This window comes from Moschus berezovskii, chromosome 18 (assembly GCF_049115385.1).
Source record: "Moschus berezovskii isolate FMDL1 chromosome 18, NW_MosBer_1.0, whole genome shotgun sequence".
NCBI classification, from domain to species: domain Eukaryota; kingdom Metazoa; phylum Chordata; class Mammalia; order Artiodactyla; family Moschidae; genus Moschus; species Moschus berezovskii.
In genome coordinates this window covers 37,769,723-37,795,056 of record NC_142477.1, presented here as the reverse complement: position 1 = coordinate 37,795,056, position 25,334 = coordinate 37,769,723, and the positions used below count along the sequence as shown (strand labels likewise).

The following is a 25,334-nucleotide window of genomic DNA, read 5'->3' as shown; positions in this document are numbered from 1 at the left end:
ATGCTCAGGCAATAGGCACTCCTCCTCTGGGCCCCCGTTTAGAGGGGTCCCAATCCGGTTTTCCTTTGGCAAGGCCACTCTCCAGTAGTAAGGAATCCACAAGAACCCAGAATTTCAGAAGGTCCCTGGAGAAGGGAGCAACAGAAGATGAGATGGTTGGATGTCGTCATTGACTCAATGGACATGAAAGTGAAAGTCGCTCAGTCGTGACTGACTCTGCAACCCCATGGACTATATACAGTCCATGGAATTCTCCAGGCAAGAATACTAGAGTGAGTAGCCTATCCCTTCTCCAGCGGATCTTCCTGACCCAGGAATTGAACCAGGGTCTCCTGCATTATAGGCAGATTCTTTACCAGCTGAGCTGCCAGAGAAGCCCTAATGGACATGAGTTTGAGCCAACTCCAGGAAATAGTGAAGGACAGGGAAGCCTGGCATGTTGAGTTCCATGGGGTCACAAAGAATCAGACGTGACTGATCGACTGAACAACTGCCCAAATGGCTCCAAGCTCAAATGCTGGACATCTTCCTGGTACAGCAGACTACGTGATCTAGATACTTGGACATGAGAGCTGGGATATCTACAGGGACGCACATGAAGCAAGATGGAACTGAGGGTGAAAAGCAAGGGAGGCAAGAAGTCAGAGGTCAGGTCTTTCCATGCCACCACATACTGGTAGGAAAGGCAAGGAATCTGAGAACTTGGTCTGAACCTGGACTTTTGGGTCCGTATAAGTCATAAGGACCAAGGTAGAATAAAGCATATTTAACCCAATAGTTTGTTAACTTGGTATAATTCTGAAACATTTCAACATATGGTGTGTGGGTGTCCATTTGGTCTCCTCCCCCAGGTCCCAGGAACCTGAGGGGTGTGCCTGAGCTTCAAGAATGACTTGCAGGAAGGGTAGGATTAGGAAACGCAGAGAGGAGGAGAGGTTTCGGATGAGCGTGATGCAGGGAACAGAGTCCTAGTTTAGCTCCCCCAGGATGTCACTTCTCCAGCTAAATATTGCTAAGTACCTTTGATTGATTTCCAGTATATTCTCGAATCAGTGTTTCCAAACTTTTCAACCCTTCCGGACACTGCCACTCTCAGTGCTCCTGCCCATGGTGCCTTCCTGTAGGGGCAGCACCTGGCACTGAGCATGGGGTGGGCAGAGCAAGCCTTCGCGCTCACGTCTCTGCCCAGCTATGAACCCATCCTGAGATCAGCAGACATTCTCTTCACCCAGACTCAATGATGTCGCTGTCCACTCAACCTCCACTTCATTTCCACATCTTATGGTTGAGTCATGTTTCCCCCATTCTATTTTGTTCCAGTTACATTCTTAATACAAGTCATAGATATCTCATTTACCTTTTATCTTTTTTTTCCTAAAATTTATCTGTGAATCTGCCTGCAATGCAGGAAACTGCCTGCAATGCAGATGTGGCTTCGATCCCTGGGTTAGGAAGATCCCCTGGAGAAGGAAATGGCAACCCACTCCAGTATTCTTGCCTGGGAAATTCCATGGACAGAGGAGTCTGGTGGGCTACCTCCCATGAGGTTGCAGGAATTGGACACAACTTAGTGACTAAACCACCATCTGTAACCATTTCTCGTGGATCCTGAGTCTGTATCCTATAAACTAGGCAAGGGTCTGAGGAAAATATTTAGAAGCTGGTAAATTTCAAATTTCCTTTAAAAAGAAAACCAAATTGGATGCTTCTGTAATCTCAAAGCTGCATGATTTCGCTTTAGAGGGGTCATGTGGATGCTGATGCAGGAACTTGTGCCTATCCTGCGCCCGATGGAGAACGCTAGGCTTGCACAAAGCTCGTAGGTTTGATTTACAGGAAGTTTTATGGTTCAACTTCTCACCAAGTGTGTATAGAGCCAGTGCGGGTCTGTCTTCTGTTTGATGGACAGCAGGGCACTGGATGACTGTTCCATAAGCACAGCTGGGACCTGGCTCCATGGAGGGACAGAGCCTGTTGGAACTGGCCCAGCTGCACGCAGAGCCACACATGGATTGTGCACTTAAAATATCCGACAAGAGGTTTGCTGATGCTGTGCGGTGGTTCCGGCACTATCCTGGGTATGGTATAGGGCAGAGAAGGAGGACAAGTCCCTCATTGCCCTCAGGAAGTTCACAGTCTACTTGAGACCTAAGACCTGCCAGCAGGACAGCTGTGCAGCAGGTTGAGAGCTTCCTGCTCCACAGTTACCAACATCTTAGTCCTTGCAATGACCCATGAGTGAGGAGCCTATGATCGGCAGCAGAATGTACTTCCGGCCCGCAAACGTCTACATTCTCATCCCTGAAAACTCTGAGTGTTTCCTCACAAGGCAAAAAGGCCTGTGCAGAGTGATTAACTTAAGGGTCTTGAGAAGATTATCCTGGATGATCTGGGTGGGCCCAGTGTGGTTGTTCAGTCGCTCAGTTGTGTGTGACTCTTTGCAACCCCATGGACCAGGCTCCCTTGTCCATCACCATCTCCTGGTTTGCTCAAACTCAGGTCCATTGAGTCGGTGATGCCATCCAACCATCTCTTCCCTTCTTCTCCTGCCTTCAATCTTTCCCAGCATCAGGGTCTTTTCTAATGAGTCAGTTCATCGCATTAGGTGGCCAAAATATTGGAGCTTCAGTTTCAGCATTAGTCCTTCCAATGAATATTCAGGGGAGAAGACTCTTGAGAGTCCCTTGGGATCTCCTTGCAGCCCAAGGGACTCTCAAGAGTCTTCTCCAATACCACAGTTTGAAAGCATAAATTCTTCAGCGCTCAGCTTTCTTTATGGTCCAACTTTCACATCCATACGTAACTATTAGAAAAACTATAGCTTTGACTATATGGACCTTTGGCTCTGCTTTTTAATACACTGTCTAGGTTTGGCATAGCTTTTCTTCCAAGGAGCAAGCATCTTTTAATTTCATGGCTGTGGTCACCATCTGCAATGATTTTGGAGCCCAAAAAAATAGTCTCTGTTTCCATTGTTTCCCCAACTATTTGCCATGAAATGATGGGATTGGATCCCATGATCTTAGTTTTTTGAATGTTGAGTTTTAAGCCAACTTTTTCACTTTCCTCTTTCACTTTCAAGAGGCTCTTTAGTTCCTCTTCACTTTCTGCCATTAGGGTGGTATCATCTGTGTATCTGAGGTTATTGATATTTCTCCCAGCAATCTTAATTTCAGCTTGTGCTTCATCCAGCCTGGCATTTCACACAATGTACTCTGCATATAAGTTAAATAAGGAGGGTGACATTATACAGCCTTAACACGGGCTTCCCTGGTGGCTCAGAGGTTAAAGCGTCTGCCTCCAATGCGGGAGACCCGGGTTCGATCCCTGGGTTGGGAAGATCCCCTGGAGAAAGAAACAGTAACCCACTCCAGTATTCTTGCCTGGAGAATCCCATGGACGGAGAAGCCTGGTAGGCTACAGTCCACGAGGTCGCATAGAGTCGGACACGACTGAGCGACGGAACGGAACGGAACATGAATTCCCTGTTCCTGGGACTATCCAACAGGGTTCTCTGCCAGAATCTTTGGGACCCTATGGACTGTAGACAATCAAGCTCCTCTGTTCATGGAATTCTCCAGGCAAGAATACTGGAATGGGTTGTCATGCCGTCTCCAGGGCATCTTCCCGGCCCAGGGATCAAACCTGGGTCTTGTGCATTATAGGCAAACTCTTTACCATGAGCCACAACCACTAACTTATGAAATGAGTATTATTAACCTCTCTACTTTACATTAAAGGAAACAGGCTCAAAGTTTGGTGGAGGTATGTCCTAGTTAACCACTTATACATTTGGAGCCAGGGTCTGAACCTATGTAAGTCTAACTTCAAGACTTACAGTGTCTCCACACTGATTTTCTGTGTAAGTGGAAGAAATACCATCTCTGCCTCTCGGTTTTGAGGAACCTCAAAAGGCTACCTCACATGCCTACTCCAAGGATTCCATTACCTAGGACCTGAGGTGGGCAGGGTCCTTGGGCAGCAGGACTGGGAAGATCCCAGGAAGGAACAGCTGGGTTGAGGGAGAAGAGACTGGATCCCCTTGGGTCCATCTCCAGGCACATGAGGGCAGTGAACACTGGAAGCCAAGGGGGTGGGGGTGGGGCGGCTGGTATAAAGGTATCCCAAGTGGCTCAGTAGTAAAGAATCTGCCTGCCAATGCAGGAGACATAAGAGACATGGGTTTGATCCCTGGGTCAGGAAGATCCCCTGGACCGGGGCATGGCAACCCACACAGTATTCTTGCCTGGAAAATTCCATGGACAGAGGAGCCTGGCGGGCTACAGTCCATGGGGTTGCAAAGAGTCACACATGACTGAGCATGCATGCACCAGTGGGGGGTGTGGAAAGCACTGAGGACATCTCTCTCCAGCGGCTCAGCTTTCTCTCAGGCTGACCCAGAACACACGTATCTCAGCTTAAAGCGTGACAGTCAATGGGCCCGCCCACTTTGAATAAGTTTTCTCCTGTTTCCTTGCAGTCATCTGCCATCTGCATTGGCCCTACACTTTTAAAACCTGATTCAAGTTTGGAAAAAAAATATATGCGTGTACTGGCTTTTTTTTTTTCATGACAGCTATTCAACTTTTATTACCAAAGTGCTACCTATGGCAACAGCACATTCTCTTGACATTTTTAAATTGGAGGCTAATTATATTGGTTGGTTTTGCCATACATTGACATGAATCTGCCCCGGGTGTACATGTGTTCCCCTTCTTGAACCCCCCTCCCACCTCCCTCCTTCCCTTATCCTCCCTCTGGGTCAAGGTATACTGGCTTTTTAAAAGAATGCCCAGTGGCAAGTGGTGTGGCTCACTTGCCAGAGGACTTTTCAAACTGTGGGGCTCCCCTGACCTGCGGGCAGGGAACCCCAGCCCAGGACCCTGCTGTCCCTCAGGGAATCCCCCCACCCCCAGGGCAGGCATCCTTCTATGGCATTTCTGGCAGAGAGCCCTCCCAGAAACAGGGAGCTGCATCGTAAGAGATGGACTCCACTACTGGATGGAACTGTTGGGAATTCTGCTGAGAAATATGCTGAGACTATTGTTACCTCCTACACAGAAGTGTGAGTTACTATTAAATTTGAAAATAAGTACCTGAAGAGATAGATTAGCTATATGCCATTTTATCTAAATACTTGGAAATACTATGACCTTTTCATTTTTGAAATTGCTAGAAACTTTCTCTAAGTGACATTCAAATTATTTATACTGCAAAGGATAATCTGAACCTTTTCTATTTTCAGAAGCCATTTTGTATCTGGAAAGACATCAATGATGTTGGGGCCCTGATTTATTTTAATGGCAAAGTAATTATCTGTACAAATGTACTGAGTCTTCTAATACCATTAGGATCACTGACCGACAAGGCAGCCTCCATTAGTGTCAAGCGACCACATTGAAACAGCATATTTTTAGCTTTAGCCTGTACAAATTTTGTTCTATTTGAGCCAGAAAAAATTCCAATATATAAACTAGTACTTGAAAAATAAATACACCATAGGATCAATATAATTATGGATTTCTCCCCAAATTACCACTCCATTAGATGATTTCAGAAACCAAAGTGAAGTTAAAGCAAGAAAATTATAAAACAGAAGCGATTACTCAAAGTAAGTAAAAGCTAATAGTTACTGAATGCCCACTATGTGCCAGGCACAGTGCTCACAGGTTTTCACCTTTGCAAATCTGCCAAAGGTTGATTTCACCCCTATATTACAGATTAAAAAAAAAATTAAAAAGACTTGAGTTTAAACACCTTGCCCAAGATCACAGTTAGTGCTGCCACTGTAATTTAATCCCAGATCACTCAGAGCTAAGAGCCCACATCCTCACTGCTGCTGAAACCATACCTCTCATACTGGGAGGGAATTGTATACACGCTGAAATAAGAATCAACTGGCTAATATTCAATATCCTGCTGCTGCTGCTGCTAAGTTGCTTTCAGTCATGTCCGACTATATGCAACCCCATAGACGGCAGCCCACCAGGGTCCCCCATCCCTGGGATTCTCCAGGCAAGAACACTGGAGTGGGTTGCCATTTCCTTCTCCAATGCCCTGAGATAAACTATAATGGAAAGCAATATAAAAAAGAAAAAATACATATACAACTGAATCATTTTGCTCTACAGCAGAAATTAACACAGCTCTGCAAATCAACTGTTAGTCACGCAGAAGTGTCCGACTCTTTGCAACCCCATGGACTGTAGCCCACTCGGCTCCTCTGTCCATGGGATCTCCCAGGCAAGAATCCTGGAGTGGATAGCCATTCCCTTCTCCAGGGGATCTTCCTGACCCAAGGACTGAACTATCTTCAATAAAAAAAAAGCAATCAGGACGTGAGTCACCTGCGACAGGAAATGCAAAACAACAGAGGCTTCAATAAGCAGTTTATTTCTCTGGAACGCAGAGAGGCAGGTAGTCTGGGGGCTCGTAGGGTCCTTCAGAGAGTCAAGGATGGACGCTTTCGACACTTTCCTGTGAGGACTCATGGTCCCAGAAGAGGAGCTGGAAGCTCATTACCTGTTCATTTAAGCTGGTGGAGGAAGGAACACGGACCTCCCACGTCTTTGAGGACACGTTTCCAAAGTTGCTCAGATCACTGGCCAGAACTAGCAGCACGAGAGGCTGGGAAGGTAATCTTTAGATTCTAGGTGGCTTGGACCCAATTAAAAATCAGAATTGTAAGAAGGAGGGAATTGAGAGAGACAAGTAAGTAATAGCCTCTGCCAGTGAGCTTATGGAATACGCCAGCAATAAAATGTAGACCTGAAATCCTTCATCTCCCCTTTCGTGCAAGTTTATTTTCTGTTAACAAGAAATGGATCACTAATTTGTATTTCTCTGGATATTTGAAGTATTTAATGAAAACATGGTACTAGAGTAATAAACCCTCATTAGCACCACTCAGAATTCTATCAGTGCTAACATCTTCCTTCAGATCTTAGTAAGGTCTTGGCTTAGATGCGGACCCTTTGCTGCCATGCTCCCATTCCACTCCTCTACCTCCCTTTCTGAGGCAACTGCTTTTCTGAATGATATGTTTTCCACTGATGGTTCTGTATTTTCTCTGTATAAATAACAAGTACTTTAAAAAAAACTACATATAAGTGGCATACATGTCACCTTCTGATAGCTTATATTCATTCAATATTTTTTTAAGGGCCAGCCACTGATGCTACATATCAAGTTCACTCATTTTAACTGTTCATTTGCCATCTAATTACCCATTATGCAATTGATTTCTTTTCTTGTTCATGGAAATGTAGGGTCCATCTCCAAATTTTTCCAGACACAAGCAATTCAGCTGTAACCAGCCACTGTCTTCCTGTCCACCTGCACATGGGTTCCTTAGAGTGCCGCTTCTCAAGCTGCAAGGAGTCACCCGAGAAGTTGTGCTAATCCCAAACTCACTCAGCAGTTCCGGGGTGGGACCTGGGTGACAGTCCCCGTGCTGTGACTCTGCAGACACTGTGAGCCTCTAAGTCTACCCTGCAGTTGTCAAGTCAGGGGGTACATCTTCCACTGTCACAGACAGACACCATCACTCTGAAGCACTGTTCTCATTTCTCCATTCTCACCAGCACTTGATCCCATGAGACTTTTTTGCCTTTGGCCCATCTGAACACATGAAACGACTAAGTCGTATTTCCCTGATTATCACTGATAATGATCCCCTTTTCATATTTTGACTACTTAAGCTTTTCTGGTCATATATTTTAATCCATTTTTCTAATGCAGCAGTTCTAAGTGTAATCTGAGGACCTTGGGAGATCCAGGGATGGCCCCCAAGGTCCTTCTTTATCCAATTTCCTATCCACAGGAGGCTCGATTTTCTTCATATACTTACTTTCACCAAAACACAAAACACAGAGCAACAGACTGACTGCAGAAGCAGCTATGGGAACCCAGCTGTTTTCTATTAAGTCAGACAGTAAAGAAATCTTCAGAAATGTAAAACAAATGCCTCTCTTCTCAGTAAACTTTCATTTTGAAAAAGTTGCTTTCCTTAAGTGTTATTTAACATGTATTATTTTAAATAAGCTAATGCTTTTAAAATTCCTCTATTTTAATTTCTAATGAGTAACTATCAATAGATATAACCTACCAACAAAAAACCAGTTTGGGCTTCTCAATTGTTAGAAGGGGTCTTGAACTTTCATAACTACTTCATATTAATGCACAGCTGTCAACTGCTCACTGATTTATAGGAGGTTCTTTTGTCTTTTCATGTTTTTGAGATACTAACCCTTTGTCAGTTACATGTATCATAAACATTTTCTCCCAGATTGAATGAGGCTTGTCTTTTTATTTATGGTGCCTATTGTTCTGCAGATGTTTTTCATTTTGAATGCAATCTTATTTTCCTCGTGTTGGGCTTTTGATAAGGATACTTGCTCCTATTTTGAAATAGGGAAAGTCTCACTGGACTTTATGGAGAACCCAAGCTTTGGTATCACTGAATGGATTCTGTAGATATTATTTCCCCTAACACTCTCCTTCCAGAACCAACAAGCGATGTATCATCCACACCTGAGCTAATTTCAATCAAGATAGTAGTTACCACTGGATTTAAATGAGATCAATGTAAAATATGAGCTCGAATATTTTTCAATATTCTGCTCTGCCTCAGACAAAACTGAATGTCTGTAAGTCACCAAAAATAACATTTTACCCTTGGCATAACATATGTTTCTATTTTCCTCTTCAGAAGCAGATTGGAAATTCCCTTAAAACTTAAAGCACATTTAATTCAGCACATATACTGCTATCTGCAAATATTTTAACTGGAAAAGGTTTAATTTATCCAAATTCAACAACACTGTGTGTCAAGTTTTTGCATTTAAAAAAACACTTTCACATATACTATTGTATTTGATCTTAATAATAATCCTGTGTGATAAACGGAGACAATATTACTATGCTAACAACTGAGTCAGACATAAGCAACATGAAGTGCAGAGACGTTCAATGACTCATCAGCAACACACACAGGTTGAGATGTGAAACCTAATTTCCAATCACAATTGATGAAGCTCTCTTAAAAAGGATGGATGACTTTTGGCGATCAGAATAAAACTGACAAGTAACCCCAACCGATCTTCACATGTAGTAGGAATAAATTTAAATACACCTGCAGGGTTGGTAACTGCATGGAAAGCAAGGGAGATCTGAAGGGCATCTGCAGGACACTATCTGCCTTTCCAGATGACTTCCAATTCTTTACTGACAACAAGTAACCTGTGACTAATATGCCCTCCCATTCATTAATATCCCTATTCATGATTATGACCAACTCATCTTGCTGAAATTACAGGAAGGTGGTGAGTGTTCAGATGAAACTTGAGAGGAAAAGACCAAAGACAGAAAACTGGCTGCTATTTCCCCTAAAGGGACCAAGAAATGAAGGAAAACAATTAGAAAGAATTAGAAATAAGTTAGATAGAAAGAGGAGAAGGTAAAGAAAATAAACACCTATCTAAAATGAAAAAGATAAAAAATTCAGCCAAAAATGCATATTTTTAAGTCCATCGCACAAAATGGATCCATATCATCAATATTATCTATGAACAGTTCAGAAAAACTTGCCATCAGGGACCCTGTGTTTCACGGTTTATGCATCACTAAAGATTGCTTCATTTGATGATTCAAGGATATATGGAGAGAATTTACCTTACTGAACAGCATGTATATATTTCAAAGCGAGTGAGTTCAAAATTACTTTCAAGTTCAGCTAAAAGCACTGCCTATTTAATCCATCCTAAAAACTGACTCGTCACTGATCCATACTCAACCACACTCATAAAGATTCTCCCTATTCCTTTTGATTTAATATTCATCCTTGCTACAGAATAGATGGCATAGATAGCAGCCCTGGAGAACAATCTTTCATTTAAAAACTTTCTCTCCATTGAATGATGAAAAAACAAATAACTTCTGAAAACAGTGAAAACAAAATCCAAGGAAGAATATCCTCTATTAAAGAGTCAGAATACACTGTGAACCATGGGCTACCTGAATTCATCATGCTTTATACCTGTCACTGTGCACATTTATGAGAAGCACCCTATAAATTAATTTGATTCAACTCTATGAGTCCAACCACAACTCTGTGAGTCAAATCACAACTCTATGAGTCAAATCACAACTCTATGAGTGAACCTATTGATAATTACCAGTAAAATCTCCAGTTAAACAGATATACCTTGAAGAAATACTATTGTTGAAAAACAACAGTATATGTTCAATTAGTTTCCACTTATCATTATCCTCCAGGGGGGTAAAATGCATTAATCAACAACAGGTTATTTAGAAATGGTTTTAAATTAGAATTGGAGTCATGGTATCAGGTGGAAAAAAATCCATGACGATTTTAAAATGATCTGAGTCATCAACAGATCATGAAACAAAACACAAAAGCATTGAATCATATAAAAATACTTCATGTGAAATTCACGAAATAAAGTAGAAAGGAGAATTTGTATGTGTTAAAATAATTTAATTCTCCCTGTACATATCTGTCCACATGAGCCAACAAAAGTCAAGAATGCATACTTTACAATATTTACCTGTTTTGGGACATTCAAGTCAATTTCAGATGGCAAAAGTAGAATTCAGTCACTAATGACATGTTTAAAAAATATATATTAAACAAAAAAATGTTTTTACAAGATAAAAAATAATTTTCCACAAAGAAATAAATTGCAGATCACTGAAATTTTAACTCTAGATGATTTCAGTTCAGTTTTTGGTTTCAAAATCTAGAGACAACTGAAAGAAAAAAGCATTGGCAGAATTTCTATCTGTTTTTACGTTTCTCTTTTTTGTTTCGACTATTTGTTACACTGTTCAAAGATGTTGAGGATGAAGGTGCTCTTGCATGACCAGTGGCCTTTAGATGATCAAAAAGTTTATTCCGGGATGGAAATTCACTATGGCAGGTTGTACAGCTGATAAGCACATCACTCTGAGAAGGGGAAAAAAAAAATCATAAATAAAAGCAAGTGTTATTATATGAGAGCAATGTTTTCATGTTGAGATTAAATACCAAGCAATTGCAAAATACCAAGACAGACTCAGCAGAGGCAACTGTTCTTGGAAGCTGAGTTCCATTAATCAATACCATCAACTCTAAGGGTCCTGAGAATTCAAGAGTACATGCCATAAAGATAAGGCCCTGGATTTCAAAGTAATGAAAAACACAATAGAAACTGTTCTGGTATAGTCTGATACATTCGGTGTGCCTCTGTTTACCATAAAGAAAAAAATGTCAGTGGCACATATATTCTGAATAAACTTTACATTCATCAAGGAAAACTGCTGATGGAGCCACATGTATGCAGCAGGTGAAGGGTTCACCAGGTACACACTTAAATCTTTAGAGTTGAGAATGTAGATTACACTGTTTAAACAAGGTCCACTGAAAAGCTCTCAATATTGTTTGGACCTACCATTGTCTGTGGTTCAGCAGGTACTCTGACAGACTTTTTAGTATCTTTGGCTTTCTTTCCTTTGGGTTTAGAAACACTGGAAAATAAATGAAAGAATTCAGACTAATTCAATAATAACGTACCACCCTTTTAACTGTCATCTAGAACCCAAGAAGATTCCAAAGAGTAACGTGCATTTTAAAGAAAAATTCATTCATTTTAATGGCGAAGTGAATTAATTTTCACATCTCAAATGAACAACTTTAAAAAACAACTTTAGAGGTAACATTAGATACCAAATTTGATACAAAAACTAAGGAAGTTACTTAAAAGTTGAAACACAAGATAAAGCAAGACCTCTATTCAGTGTATTTTCGTAAAAAAAAAAAAAAAATGTAAGTACTTGATACTCCATTTACTGAAGCAAACCATCTTCATGGCCAACCAGCAGTGCTCACAAATAATCTATGACATTAAGAGACTTGTTAAACCTGATTTAGCTGATGATAAACATTTCACCAGTTCCACAGTGAAATGACAAAAAATTTTAGACACAGAAATGCATTTTTCATATAAGTTTGTTAAATGTAAAGCATTTTCTTTTATTAAAAGATGATGTCTTTCTGTTGATGTGACGAGTTTCTCTCCCCTGTATTCTACAACCCAGAGACTACCAGTTGGTATATTCAGTTTCCTCCTGTTCTGCTTTAACTCAACTCCAGAACATCCCTCCACTTAATCTGCTATGTGAATCTTCATTTTCCTTAGTGCTCTCATACCTTCCCTCATTTGTGCTAACCAAATTCTTAGGGTAAAATCTGAGTGCAACTATGTTTACAGAACAGATGGGATGGGTCATAACCAATGAGTTAAAATGCTGTCAAGCACTTCATAAGTATACAATTCTTCAGTCAGAACCTAGGAGTCTGTATTAAGTTACGTAGTGTATACATTTAAAAGATGCTGACAAATGGGGCTCCCCTGGTGGCTCAGTGGTAAAGAATCCACCTGCCAATGCAGGAGACATGGGTTCAATTCCTGATTCAGGAGGATTCCACATGCCACAAAGCAGCTAAGCCTGTGAGCCCAACTACTGACTGCGGCCGTGTTCCAGAGCCCAGGAGCCGCAACTACCGAGTCTGCGTGCCGCAAGTACTCAAGCACTCCGGAGCCCATGCTCCACAGTAAGAGAGGCCGCTGCAATGAGAAGCGCGCACGCCACAACAAGAGAGTAGCCTCCGCTCCCTGCAACTAGAGGAAAAAGGCTGCACAGCAATGGAGATGCAGCACAGCCAAAAATAAATACTAGTAAATAAAATATTAAAAAAAAAAAAAAAAGATGCTGATAAGGAGTGTAACACAACACTATGCAGTATTCAGCCAGCTTTGAAAATATCAAGAAAAATACACAATGACATACAAGGCAACAGATTCAACATTTACTAATTGACAAAATAACATCAGAGAGGCCACAAATAAATCCAACAACATTTAGCATTTACGCTAATTTGGGAAAATTTAGGATACTATTCCCAAAGAACAACTTACCGTATTATGAAAGGCAGCTACATCTCCGAAGCTAGAATCTAAGACTTTATTTCTAAAATGTACTTTAGAGGAGATATAATGTATTCCTATGAGTATACTCCAGAAAACTGCAGTAATTTTGTATGGAAACAGTTAGTAGACTTATTGTGGTACCAATTTGTAACGTATATAAATGTCAAATCACTATGTTATATACCTGAAACTAAAATAATGTTGTATGTCAATGTTATTAAGAAATAAATAAGAAAAAAATGTACCACACACATGTAGTAGGAAGCTAGTGTCCATGCACTGCAGAGAAGCAGCAGAGGAGTCCTGCAGAAAAGCACTGGGCATCAGGATACTGGGTGGGGGAAGCGTGGGGTAGTGGGGTGTCTACCCCAGCTCCGCCACTCCTCAGCAGTGAAGAGGTCACCTGAATTCTGATTCTTTTTCTCAAATCATTAAGTGAGGAACGGAATTTTACTAGTGGTTTCCAAAGTCTGACTGTGAGCACTGAGTACCCCTTTTCCTCCCCCAGTGAAAGCCACACAGAAGTCATATGGAAAATAAATAAAAATACTTCAGCTCTGAAGGAGGTGCACAGGGGCCTGGAACCCCACCTTTGGGCCCACCCCTCATGCACCCAAGCAGTCCCCGAGGGACCTTTACAGGACAGCAGGGCCCCATAGAACTAGCAGAGCTGGGTCCTCCATGTAGTCAGCCAGCCTTTCCACTTATCAGTTTTTGTTCTAGGGCAAGTCATTTACCCCAGACTCAGTTTCCTCGTGTGCAAACATCAGAGTGGGTGGAACCCCCTCTTCCAGCTTTCCACACTCCAGTATTCAAGGCACCCACATCACTCATCTCCTGGCCAACCTCGAAGGCCTGGGCAGCACCATGACTCCCGGGCATCCAGAGAGCGAAGGCCCCAAGCTGGCACATCCACCCTGATGCCCCGTGCCGGGGCTGAATGCAGGCTGCCTGGCCTGAGTGTGGAGGTTTGGGTAGTGATGGTCGGGTGAGTGGGGCATGGCCTTGTCTGTAGCCTCGCCAAGGATTATTGACCCAGCACACAAAATAAGGACATCATCAGGATGAGAAAAAAAGAAACTCGGTCCATGAAACTCCTTTCTGCTTTGGGCCATGCTGCTGAAACGTCTGAGCACACTGTCTAGCATTCTCCCTCCAACATCATCCTTGGTAGACATACATGTGCATGAATAAGTCACAGATATATCCAACTCACAGCATCCATCATGGGAAAGGGTGTTTTACTTGATATATGAAAAGCCATCCTCACTACGAGTATTAAGTAATTAGAAAACAACACGTAACTCTGTCTTACCTTTTAGCCTCAGTTTTGGGGTCATCGCACAGTTCCACAGTCTCTGTGACCCCAACATTTTCTTGGAGACTATCTTCTGATTCTTTGGCACTGTTTTGATTTAGGTTGGTATCCTCCGGGTTAATCTTTACTCCTTCTCCAGTTCCATTTTCATTGAAATTATCATCATAGTTCTAGGTAAGAAAACATGTGCGTCATTTACAAAATAAATACTATAATACCACTAGTTTTTTATGTTATGTTACCAAACAGCTATAATAAACAATGGTCATGTCCTGTACACTCTAGTAGGAGGATATCTTCAGGGTATAAAAAGGAGAGGCAGAAAAGAAGAATATTAATGTCCATTAGAGAAATATTAAATTAGGGGAAATTGGAAACAATCCAATTATTCAGTAAGTGAATGGTTGAACAAATGAAGGAAAATTATGGAGCTCTTCAAAGTCACGTTTCCAAAGACACTGATTCAATTACATGGAAAAAGAGAATACATTAGCAAAACCAGAAGAGAGAAAACTATATATATAACCTTTGATTACAACTTAATTCAACATTAAGGAATATCCATAGGCAGAATTAGGGATGATATCGGTAGTCTTCCATAGTTTCCAAATGATCAGGCAATGAACTATTTACAATTGGAAAAAAGAAAACAGCAACAAACAGGCATTATACAAGAAAAAACACCTGACAAATGTATCTTCACTAAATGCAACTGGCTTGCTTTTGCCTCGGGTAATGTTTTGCCACATTTGTTTTCTCCTCCTTTTCTCCGCTTGTTTCCTTTCTCTGCAAAACATCCCCCCTTGACTCCCGCCCCCAGAACTATAAAAGCAAGCTGCAGGAAGATTATCATGTCTACCCTGAGAACATTCTCCTTCCTATGCAGTTCCCTCTTCACACTCAAGAACTTAACACAGTCATTATCTGTCACACAATCCATATATGTATTGCAGTAATGTCCTTTTTTGCAGGGCTTTCCTGGTGGCTCAGTGGCAAAGAATCTGCCTGCCAATGCAGGAGATGGTTTGATCCCTGGGTCGGGAAGATCCCTGGAGGAGGGCATGGCAACCCACTCCAGTATTCTTGCCCGGAGAATCCCATGGAGAGAGGAACCTGGTGGGCTACAGTCCATGGGGTCACAGAAGAGTCAGACAAAACTTAGCGACTCAACAACAGTTACTTCCTCATGATTAAATTCAGGTTAAACATTTCTAGCAGGAATGTTACTGACATAATGCTGTGCCCTCAGTACATTTTATCAGGAAACAAAATGTCACTTTCCATTTTTCAGTGATTAAAGTCTCATCATTTGGTTAAGATGGTTATTGCTGGATTTTTCTACTGTAAAGTACCTTTTGCCTTTTTTAATAAGTAATAAGCAGAGTATATCAGTATCTTCTTTCCTAAAAACTATTTACCCCAAGGATCTGGCATCTATTGATGATTCTTATGTGAACCATTTATTATACTGGTGGGTCCAGAATAGTCCTGCCATTTCCATTTGCATTAATTCATATTCTTGGAGTGATGCCTTCCCATCTGCCCCCTTTCTCCAACTCTCTTTTTTAAGGCTCAATATAGACTCGTGATTTTTTTAAAAAATAAAATCAATATGTAAAATCTATCACCAATATTCTTTTTGACGACTCAAAATTTCTCATATTTGGCAAGCCCGTAAGCTGACTTCTGGGTATTTCTGACTTATTCCCATAAATTTTTGAATACTCCCTTTACTTCCAGCATCGATAATCCAGGCTCACCTTGTACTTTCTCTGTCTCGGCCCTACAATCAGTCATTTTCCCAAGGACCAAGTCCTGACTCCTTTTACTGGGGAAGGGGGTTTAGAAACTAAAAGACGTGTGCACTCCACATGCTCACTGCCTCCGGGTGTCACTGCTACGGGGCCCTCAGTGTACACTGAGCATTTGTGTCTTGTTTATTTTTTTAATGCCACACCGCCAAGTCCAGTAGTACCTCAGTGTTCTTCTCTGCTTCCCTCAATCTCTCCCTGTACTGCCCTTCTCCTACAAGAGAATCTGTTTCCCGACAACATCAGTATACTTATTTGCTTTACTCTATAAAACACGTAAAATCGTTTCAGAAATACCACACCAATATCACTAAAATATCTCCTAAGTAAAGTTTCAGATTTTTTTCTTTTGCAGTTAATTTTGTCTCAGAGTCTGTCCCATGGATGGTGTTCAGAGTGCTGCATTCAGTTTCTTGCATTCAGTTCAGTTCAGTCGCTCAGTCGTGTCCGACTCTCCGCGACCCCATGAATCACAGCACGCCAGGCCTCCCTGTCCATCACCAACTCCCGGAGTTCACTCAAACTCATGTATTCTTCCTTATTGTCAGCAAGAGGGTTTTATTTGTTTACACTCAATTTCAATTTTCTGGGGTTTTCTTTTACAATCCTTGTTGGCTTATGCAAACTTTTTTGATGATACAGAAAACTCCCAACCTCAAGTTTCATGATTCTCAGTATCTGCTGCTTTCTGCTCCTTTATCTACCTGTATGTATCTCCACACTACCTTTCCCTTCAAAAACAACTTAGAAAAAAGCCAGGGAAAAGTGCTACAGAAAACTAGATCTGAACTGGGGCTTTCTCCCTGATATAATCAGAAACCATAGGTATCATCAAGGAATACATATACCTTTAGAGGAAAAAAACGAGGTGGTAAACTTAAGTATCTTCCTTGGTAAGAGAATACAAATATACGTGCTCAGGACCTGCTGGGTATAAATTCCTCTCTATTCTGTCTTTTCCAGTGGTTCTGGCACAAAAGAAAAGTGTTCTAAACTAATGACTAGCGAGTCTTTGGGTGGAAGATGACATGAGTCATTTTATAAAAGGAACATACAATTTGCTGTGTGGTTTTATAACTGAGGCAAAAAGTTCCAAGTCACAGTTTTAACAGTGATTAATTCATGTGTCATGATAATTTCTGAAATATAAAACAGCTTGCTGTGCTTACTGGCTCAGCTGTGTCTGACTCTTTGCTACCCCTAATTGACTGTAGTCTGCTAGGTTCCTCTGTCCATGGGAATTGTCTGCTGCTGCTAAGTCACTTCAGTCGTATCCGACTCTGTGCGACCCCATAGACGGAAGCCCACCAGGCTCCCCCGTCCCTGGGATTCTCCAGGCAAGAACACTGGAGTGGGTTGCCATTTCCTTCTCCAATGTGTGAAAGTGAAAAGTGAAAGTGAAGTCGCTCAGTCGTGTCTGACTCTTAGCGACCCCACGGACTACAGCCAACCAGGCTCCTCCATCTTGCTATTTAAAATGAAATTTAATAACTGGCTAGAATCCTAAAAGTTAATTAACTTTTATCACCATGTAAATTTTAGTTTTAAACTTATATTGAACACTGACATTCAGTTACAGAGAGCAATTATTTTAACCCTGAAAAACACAAACAAAACTTTGGAAATGAGCACACATCTCTGTGAATTAGTACACTCCCACCAATTCTACAACTGCAATACGTTTAATACTGTAAGTAAACATTGGACGAAGCAGAGCACTGGTGAAAAGAACTCAGGCTTTAACACGTCATTTTATAATTTTTATGAGCTATGAGAGTGGAGGCAAATGGAATTCTTAGAACATTACTTAAAAATAGATTTTTAAAGACATAGGTCCCATCTCATTCTTATATACACACACAAAGTTCATCTGTCACAGACAGCAAAAGTTACATTTATACACTGACGTTTCCAGCAGCATCCTGCCCACTGAGACATTTAACAAGGGTGTCAGATCTATGGAAGGTGGACCGTTCAAATCTCTATAAGACAGAACACAGTTGTTCTGGTGCCACTGCACGTGTGACGTGCTCACTGCTGCTTCTCAAATGCAAAAACCAAGTAAATACTTGTAGCTTCCCATTCTGATTTACTTAAGGTCCCCAAAGGCAGCTTCACTTGACCGTTCTTCATGTACTTCGCTGCATGTTCATAGTCACCCACCTTCTCAGAGGCAAGTCTGGAATACTCGTTTGCAGGGAATTGTCTAGGCAAGAATAATGGAGTGGGTTGCCATGCACTCCTCCAGGGAGGGGATCCTCACAACCCAGGGATCGAATCCAAGTCTCCAACACTGCAGGTGAATTTTTTACCGACTGAGCCACCAGGGAAGCCTAAGAATACTGGAGTGGGTAGTACTTCTCCGACCAAGGAATCGAACTGGGGTTTCCTGCATTGCAGGTGGATTCTTTACCAGCTGAGCTACCAGGGAAGCCCATAAAACAGCTAAAAATTATCAAACATAAACCATTTGGATAAACAAGCCAAATCTAAAGTTTTATGAAAAAATTATTACTGCATTACCTAACTTTTCATAAAAACACTTCCAATTTTTAAAAAAACTACAGTTAACATTTAATACTTAATATAAGCTAACATAATTAGATCACATTAAAACAGCACAGAAATCAATTCCATTCCCTGTAGAATCACCAAATCTTTAGTAAAATGGACAAGTTCATTTTGTTTTTATACGTTCAAAAAATCCACAAAATTGTGTTACACATACTAACAACATATATGTGTAACACAGTATGTTGTGTTACAACACACTTTTAGTTAATGATTCTTAAGATAGAAATTCAATATGAACCCCCAAGGTGAAATATTTAAATGACTTATTGAGTAATATAAACATTTTTTTCAAGAATCATAATCACTACAAGTTTCTAAGCAAATACTGCTTTTTTAACCACTTAAAAAAATTATAGTTATTTCCCAATGTTGTATTGGTTTCAGGTTTTCAGTAAAGTGATTCAGTTACATATATATTTTTCCAATTCTTTTCCATTATATGTTACTATGAGATATTGAATATAGTTTCCTGTGCTATACAATGAAGTGAAGTGAAGTCGCTCAGTCGTGTCTGACTCTCTGCAACACCATGGACTGTAGCCTACCAGGCTCCTCAGTCCTTGGGATTTTCCAGGCAAGACTACTGGAGTGGGTTGCCATTTCCTTCTCCAGAGGATCTTCCCGACCCAGGGATCGAACCCGGGTCTCCTGCATTGTAGGCAGATGCTTTACCATCTGAGCTACCAGGGAAGCCCATGTTATTTAACTATTTTATAAACAGTAGAGTATATATGTTACTTCCAAACAACTAATTTGCCTCCCCCTACCGCTAATCCCACTGGCAACTGTAAGTTTGGTTTCTATGTATGTGAGTCTATTTTTGTTTAGTTTATTTGTATCATTTTTTCGATTCCACATATAGGTGATGTTTTATGATATTTATCTTTGTCTGACTTACTTCACTTAATCTCTAGGACCATTCACATTGTTGCAAATGGTATTATTTCATTCTTTTTAAATAGCTGAATAATACTCCATTGTGTATATGCACCACACACTATTTATCCATTCATCTACTGAAGGACACTTGCTTCCATGTCTTGGCTACTATAAACAGTGCTTCTATAAACACTGGGGTGCATGGATCTCTTCAAATGAAGAGTTTTCTCCAGATACATGCCCAGAAGTAGGAAAGCAAATTTTCCCTTTCCAAAATTTCATTTATATTGTTGGCACAATAAACTTGGATATACAAATGATCAATCCTTACATTTCCATATATTTATGAGGCGAACGGCTACCCTGATTTAAAATCTTACCATCATGTGTGTCTAGATGTTTTTAATGTGATCCCTCAGTTAAACCGTATTATGAGAATTCCACATGCAAATTTTTTAAACACCCTAGACAACAGTAACTAGGTAAACTGACCACATATATAAGGCCCTGCATTGCAGGCAGATTCTTTCCCAGCTGAGTTACCAGGGAAGCCCATATAATGAGGCAAAGCACTGAAAAACCAAAATATTTTCAGCTCCTTTTAATCTATTTTACAATCAATATGAAATTAGGGTGTGAAAGTTCCTCTCCTTAATACAGTTTACACTGAATAAACAAAAGCACTCCAACTTTACATTTAATATTGAGTGTTAACAAAACTTTCAACATACCTGTGCTGGTTTCTGTTTCTTTTTCTTCTGTTTTTTAGAAAGTCTAAGAACAAATATAGATCAAAATGTCAAATATTTGACTAAGTAAAAAGAAAAAATACCGAAATACTAGTGATACAAAGAATAACATATTAAAAAATATTGAGTATCATAAAGCATTAAAAGAAAAATACCCACATTATCATTTTAGAAAAATATAATAGTGGTTCAATTGATAGTAATTAGCATATCAATCAGCCAGTTATAAAACTGCTATTAATACAGTCATAATACAGTCTGTAAAAATTATATCTGACATCATGTCGTTATCCATTTCAATACTTGAAAGTTCTCTTAACTAGAAGAAACGCAGACAATATTAGCATAACAGAATAATTTCTCTGCAATAAAACAGCATTTAAATGCCATCTCTAAATGGGCTAAGTAGGTCTAGTGACATTTTTAGAAGTACTTTTGTTTTGGTGCATCCTCCATCTCTTCCTCGGAATTGGCATTCAGACTGTTTTCATCAGTTTGAGGTCCTGAAAAATTTGCTTCCTCCTCCTCCAACTGTTGTTTTAATAAGGCAACCATTTCCCGATGCTTCTTTGATTTTTCATGATTCCTCATACTGAAAGGACAAGTTGAAATGAGTGACTACAATGAGATTAATTCACAGATGCCCAACTGTGTTGCTGGATGAATACAACCAAGCTGAAATCTACTTTTTTCCCCTTAACTAATAAGCAAATCATTAGTGATACTGTAAGGAGACACAGAACCCTTTTGGGGTTTCTCAGGCATTTAAGTACACTGGAGGCCCATGACTGTTCTTTTTCCTGTACTCCAGCATTCCCCTTCCCGTCCCTTTGTCCCCTTATCTACATGGTTTCTTCGTATCTTCTTTTTTTTCGTCAAATTCTCTATATTTTTCTTTTCCCATTTTAAGAATTCAAACCTTCATCACTGTTTTCTCTTAATCACTTAAGTATGGCTAAGTGGAAAATCACAAAGCAAGATTCTAACATTTAAAGGGAGCCCCCTTGGATCTCAGAAATGGTGATGTGAGGCCTTGAAGTATAAGAGCAGTTTATGTCCCTTTGCTTTTTTCAAGAAGGGTCTCTCTTCTCACTCCCACTACCCTAAATATAAGCTCAGATGCATCTCTACCGTTCTGTGTGAAACTATACCAGCAATGTCTATCTCAGCGCTCCCATGGGCAACTAAATAACACTTAATAAAACTGACAACACTAAAGGAGTGGGTCTCATCCGTTCAGATCTGGGTTTTCTAGTGGGGAATGCCTATTTTTGGTTCCCACTAAAATTCTCCTTAAGAACGAGGTTTTCAGGAGAAACTGGAACATTCTGTGCCGGAAAGTAAGTGTTCAAAACTATGACTCAGACACGTCAAAGGACACAGGAGTCAGGGTGATGCAATTGTCACTGAATACACCTGGGAAATTCTGAGCACGAAAAGGGCAATGATGAATTTAACATACTGAAACAAAATTCCTCAATTCGTTCTGACAACAGACACGCAGATCAACGCTCTCATGTGCAGCAGAAGGTCAGATGATGACTTATGAGGCAGGGGCACTGGCGCCGCAAAGCCTCACTCTGAGACAATCTAGTGAAGGCTGGCACAAGCTGAAATCATCAAGAGATGCTAAGTCTAGGAAGGAAGTTCTGATCAAGAGAAAGATTGTCTGCAGGGACTTAAAGTGTCTCCCCACACATTAAACAGGCTACAGGGGAAAACACTGCAAGGGAAAACATACTAACGATATAGTGGAAAAATAAGACAACACCCTGAGTGGATGATCAAAACGATCACCAGCCATGAGGCGGGCAGCCGTCTGTGCTTCTAGACAGAAACATGGGTGTGCACGGCACTCTAGCTAGGACCGAGCAGCCTGAATCTAATCATGAGGAGATGGACAAACCCCAAGTGAGAAATGCTCTGCTTGAAAAGGCATTTGAAAGGTCAGTACTCTTCCAAACCGTCAATGGCACAGACAAGAGAACTGGTCCAGATTAAGTGAGACCAAATAAATAAATGCAGTAATACGTGATCCTGCACTAGATCCTATATTGAAGCTGGGAAACTGCTACATAGGACGTTAACAAAGAATCAACCGACAAAAGTGAAATATGGGTAGTAAATGAAAGTACTGCACCAGCGTTCTAAATTTTCTGAAGCTGACAGCTGTGATTATGTGAGAGAATGTACCTTATTCTTAAGGAATATATACTGAAGTATTTAGAGGTAAAGGAGTCTTACGCACGTAACCTGCTCTTGGATTATTCCAGTAAAAATCTTGTCTGCGTGTGGAAAGAGAATAAGCACATGCAAACGGGGTGAAATGTGAGCAAAAGGTGAACTGGGTGCTCTATATTCTATTCATGCACATTGCCAGTTTGACATTCAGTTTCCAAATAAAAAATAATTTTTCAAACCTCCTTCCTTGTTGCTTTAGTTTCCTTGTTTGGCTCTAATTTGTCTGCCTCACATCGCTCCTCTCGGCACTATCACTTTTCCCTGGGGTTACACGGTGGCACCACTTGGGAGTCCCACAGCCCCATTTCCGCTGTTGACTGCCGCCTTCTCTACTGCGCACGTTCTGCTACTTTGTCCCTCGCTAGTTCTCCTCTCGTTTTCTCCCATATTTGCCCCCTCGCCCCCTGCGTTAGGACAGTATCCTTTTTAATACTTCTCCCTTCATCACTGTTCCCCTATGACAAAGTCCTGCCACTTCAGCAAATACTCTACAGGCAGGACAGACCTGAAGGTCTTGGGTTGGGGGCCACTGCTTGCAAGGCAGTGTGACGGCTGGACTGAGTGTGCCTATCAGTGGAGAGGGGACCAGCCTCAGCTCAGCGCCCCCTTGCCTCTGTGACAGCCTTCTTCACCAAAACAAGCAACGTTTCTTTCTAGAGACAGCATACATGTTTAAAGAGGAACATGGCATGAATGAGAATCAGTACACCGGGCTTAACTGCTGGTACAGATGGTTCTCCCTTCTCCATTGGGAAGATATTCCTCCAAGATGAAAGGTGAGGGCGAGCAAACAACTGCTCTGAGCATTTTCTTTAAGGACTTTCAAAGTGTTGTTACACCTCACCTCAAAAGAAGAGGTGAGTGCAGAGATAGTAAACTTACGCCTTTTCGGTCTTGAAAGACTTATCACACGCCGGGCAGTAAAGGCCATCATAAAGTTCTGCATCCTCGGCCTCGTCACTATCTTTACCTACCAAAGGGAAGCCTACAGTGAGAATCCTGTTTGATTAGAACACAAATCTAAAACACGTTAGCAAGTTACATCTCTTTGGTAAGGATCTAAAGTTGAACACAAATTAAAAACTAAAATTTGTTACTTCTTCACCAAGAAAAAAACAATGTTACCAGGATTTGAGTTGGCCTTTTAAAAGCAGCACTGAATTACAGGGCAAGGCTTTCAAATAAATCACTTTATCTTTCAAGTTCTTTTTATAAGTCTACTCAGAAGATGATTCAAAAAATTCTCAAGAGTCCTAGATGTGTGCTAACCTCAGAAAATGAAATGTCACTTTCATATTTCTACCACAAAGCAATTTTTTCAACAAGTTCAGTTCAGTCGCTCAGTTGTGTCTGATACAAATGTAAAAGTGAAAAAGTTAGTCGCTCAATCATGTCCTACTCTTTAGGATTCCCATGAACTGTACCCACCAGGGTACAAAACCTACATTTAAGGGGTACCGTGGGAGGACAAAGCAAGATCGTGTGTGTGAAAGCACCTTACAGATTGTAAAACTCTACGTAATCATATCACCTTACATTTATATGGTAATATATAGCTCTCAAAGCACTTTCACACACACTACTTTTAATTTATTAAGAAAACGTTCCATTTCCTAATCATTTGGAGTAAACGAAAGTGTCATTTTACCATGAGCTATTACTCAATGAAAAGCCACACTTGTAAATAAGGTAAAATTAATTAAACTATGTTTAGATCATTTAATTTTTTGTCATGGAATAGCCAGAGACAGTGGGGAAAGTCAGGGATATTTATCACTATTCTCAACAATGCCCACTCCTCTCCTTTTATGGTAGTCACGTACCTACGCTCTAATGACAGAGACAGAGAAAAGACACATTTCAGCACAAAACAGGAGCCCCTCTACAGGTCAGAAATGAGACAATTTATATATACCGGAGACTTCTGCACAACACCAGCTTTTCTGGAAAGAGTTACTATTAAAATTTGACCTACTGCTTAATTGCATTTTTAGAAAATAACCAGTTGTACCTGATAATATGCCCACTTCTCATTATATTTATGCAGACAAATAGTTTAAAACACGGTCAGAAAATTGTGAATGAAATTACTGCAATTATATTGTGTACTTCCATAGACTACCTTCACTTAGGCATGCCAAAATGTTTTTCAATTATCTGCCATATTTAAAAACTGGGAGATGGCACATAAAAATCCAATTTCTAGCCTAATTCTCAAAACAAACATGAAACTAGCAACAATTGGCTGGAACCCAGGTGTTCTCTAGGTTTCCACCCGCCCTCCCGTTGCTTGCTGGGTCACACCTGAACCCTTTGCAGGTGCTTGTGAGCATCCTGAGTGCATAATAAAAACATTTCCTATAGTCTTTAATGAATGGAGGAAGTTACCATCCTGTCCGTCTCTGAGCTCCTGGTCTTCCGCTTCGTCTTCACCTGATCCATCTCCAAACTGCTTTTCATACTGCGCCTCCATCTCCCTGAGCTCCTTCTCCAAGTCAGCTACCGCCATCCAGCTCTGCTCTCTGTACTGCTCTGCCAGCCTGGATACACACGGCATGGTCTCTGCATTGGTTTCATTTACTTCTGGGGCTTAAAACCCATCCTCCCCAACTGTCCATGCCTACAAACTTAAAACCTGTATTTGGCTGAAAACGGGCCAAGTCACTTCAATCTGGTAGCGGTTCTGTGGTTGATTTTCATCACTCCACTAGATAATGGGTTTTGAAACATCTAACTCTTAGCAACTTACTAAAAGTCTTCAGGTGGTTCTAAA

At 40.8% G+C, this 25,334-nt stretch overlaps 1 protein-coding gene across 1 annotated transcript in view; it reads right to left on the bottom strand.

Annotated features, from left to right (window-relative positions):
- Window positions 1-6,383: 6,383 nt before the first annotated feature.
- DNAJC21 (DnaJ heat shock protein family (Hsp40) member C21) overlaps window positions 6,384-25,334 on the bottom strand; it is a 30,660-nt gene continuing 11,709 nt past the window's right edge. The window contains exons 6-12 of the mRNA XM_055422190.2: window positions 24,950-25,101; window positions 23,444-23,531; window positions 20,754-20,912; window positions 20,303-20,345; window positions 14,305-14,477; window positions 11,451-11,526; window positions 6,384-10,966 (exon numbers count right to left, since the gene is read on the bottom strand). Coding sequence (XP_055278165.2) covers window positions 10,799-10,966; window positions 11,451-11,526; window positions 14,305-14,477; window positions 20,303-20,345; window positions 20,754-20,912; window positions 23,444-23,531; window positions 24,950-25,101 — 859 coding nt within the window. The 3' untranslated portion in view covers window positions 6,384-10,798. The remainder of the gene's footprint in view (window positions 10,967-11,450; window positions 11,527-14,304; window positions 14,478-20,302; window positions 20,346-20,753; window positions 20,913-23,443; window positions 23,532-24,949; window positions 25,102-25,334) is intronic.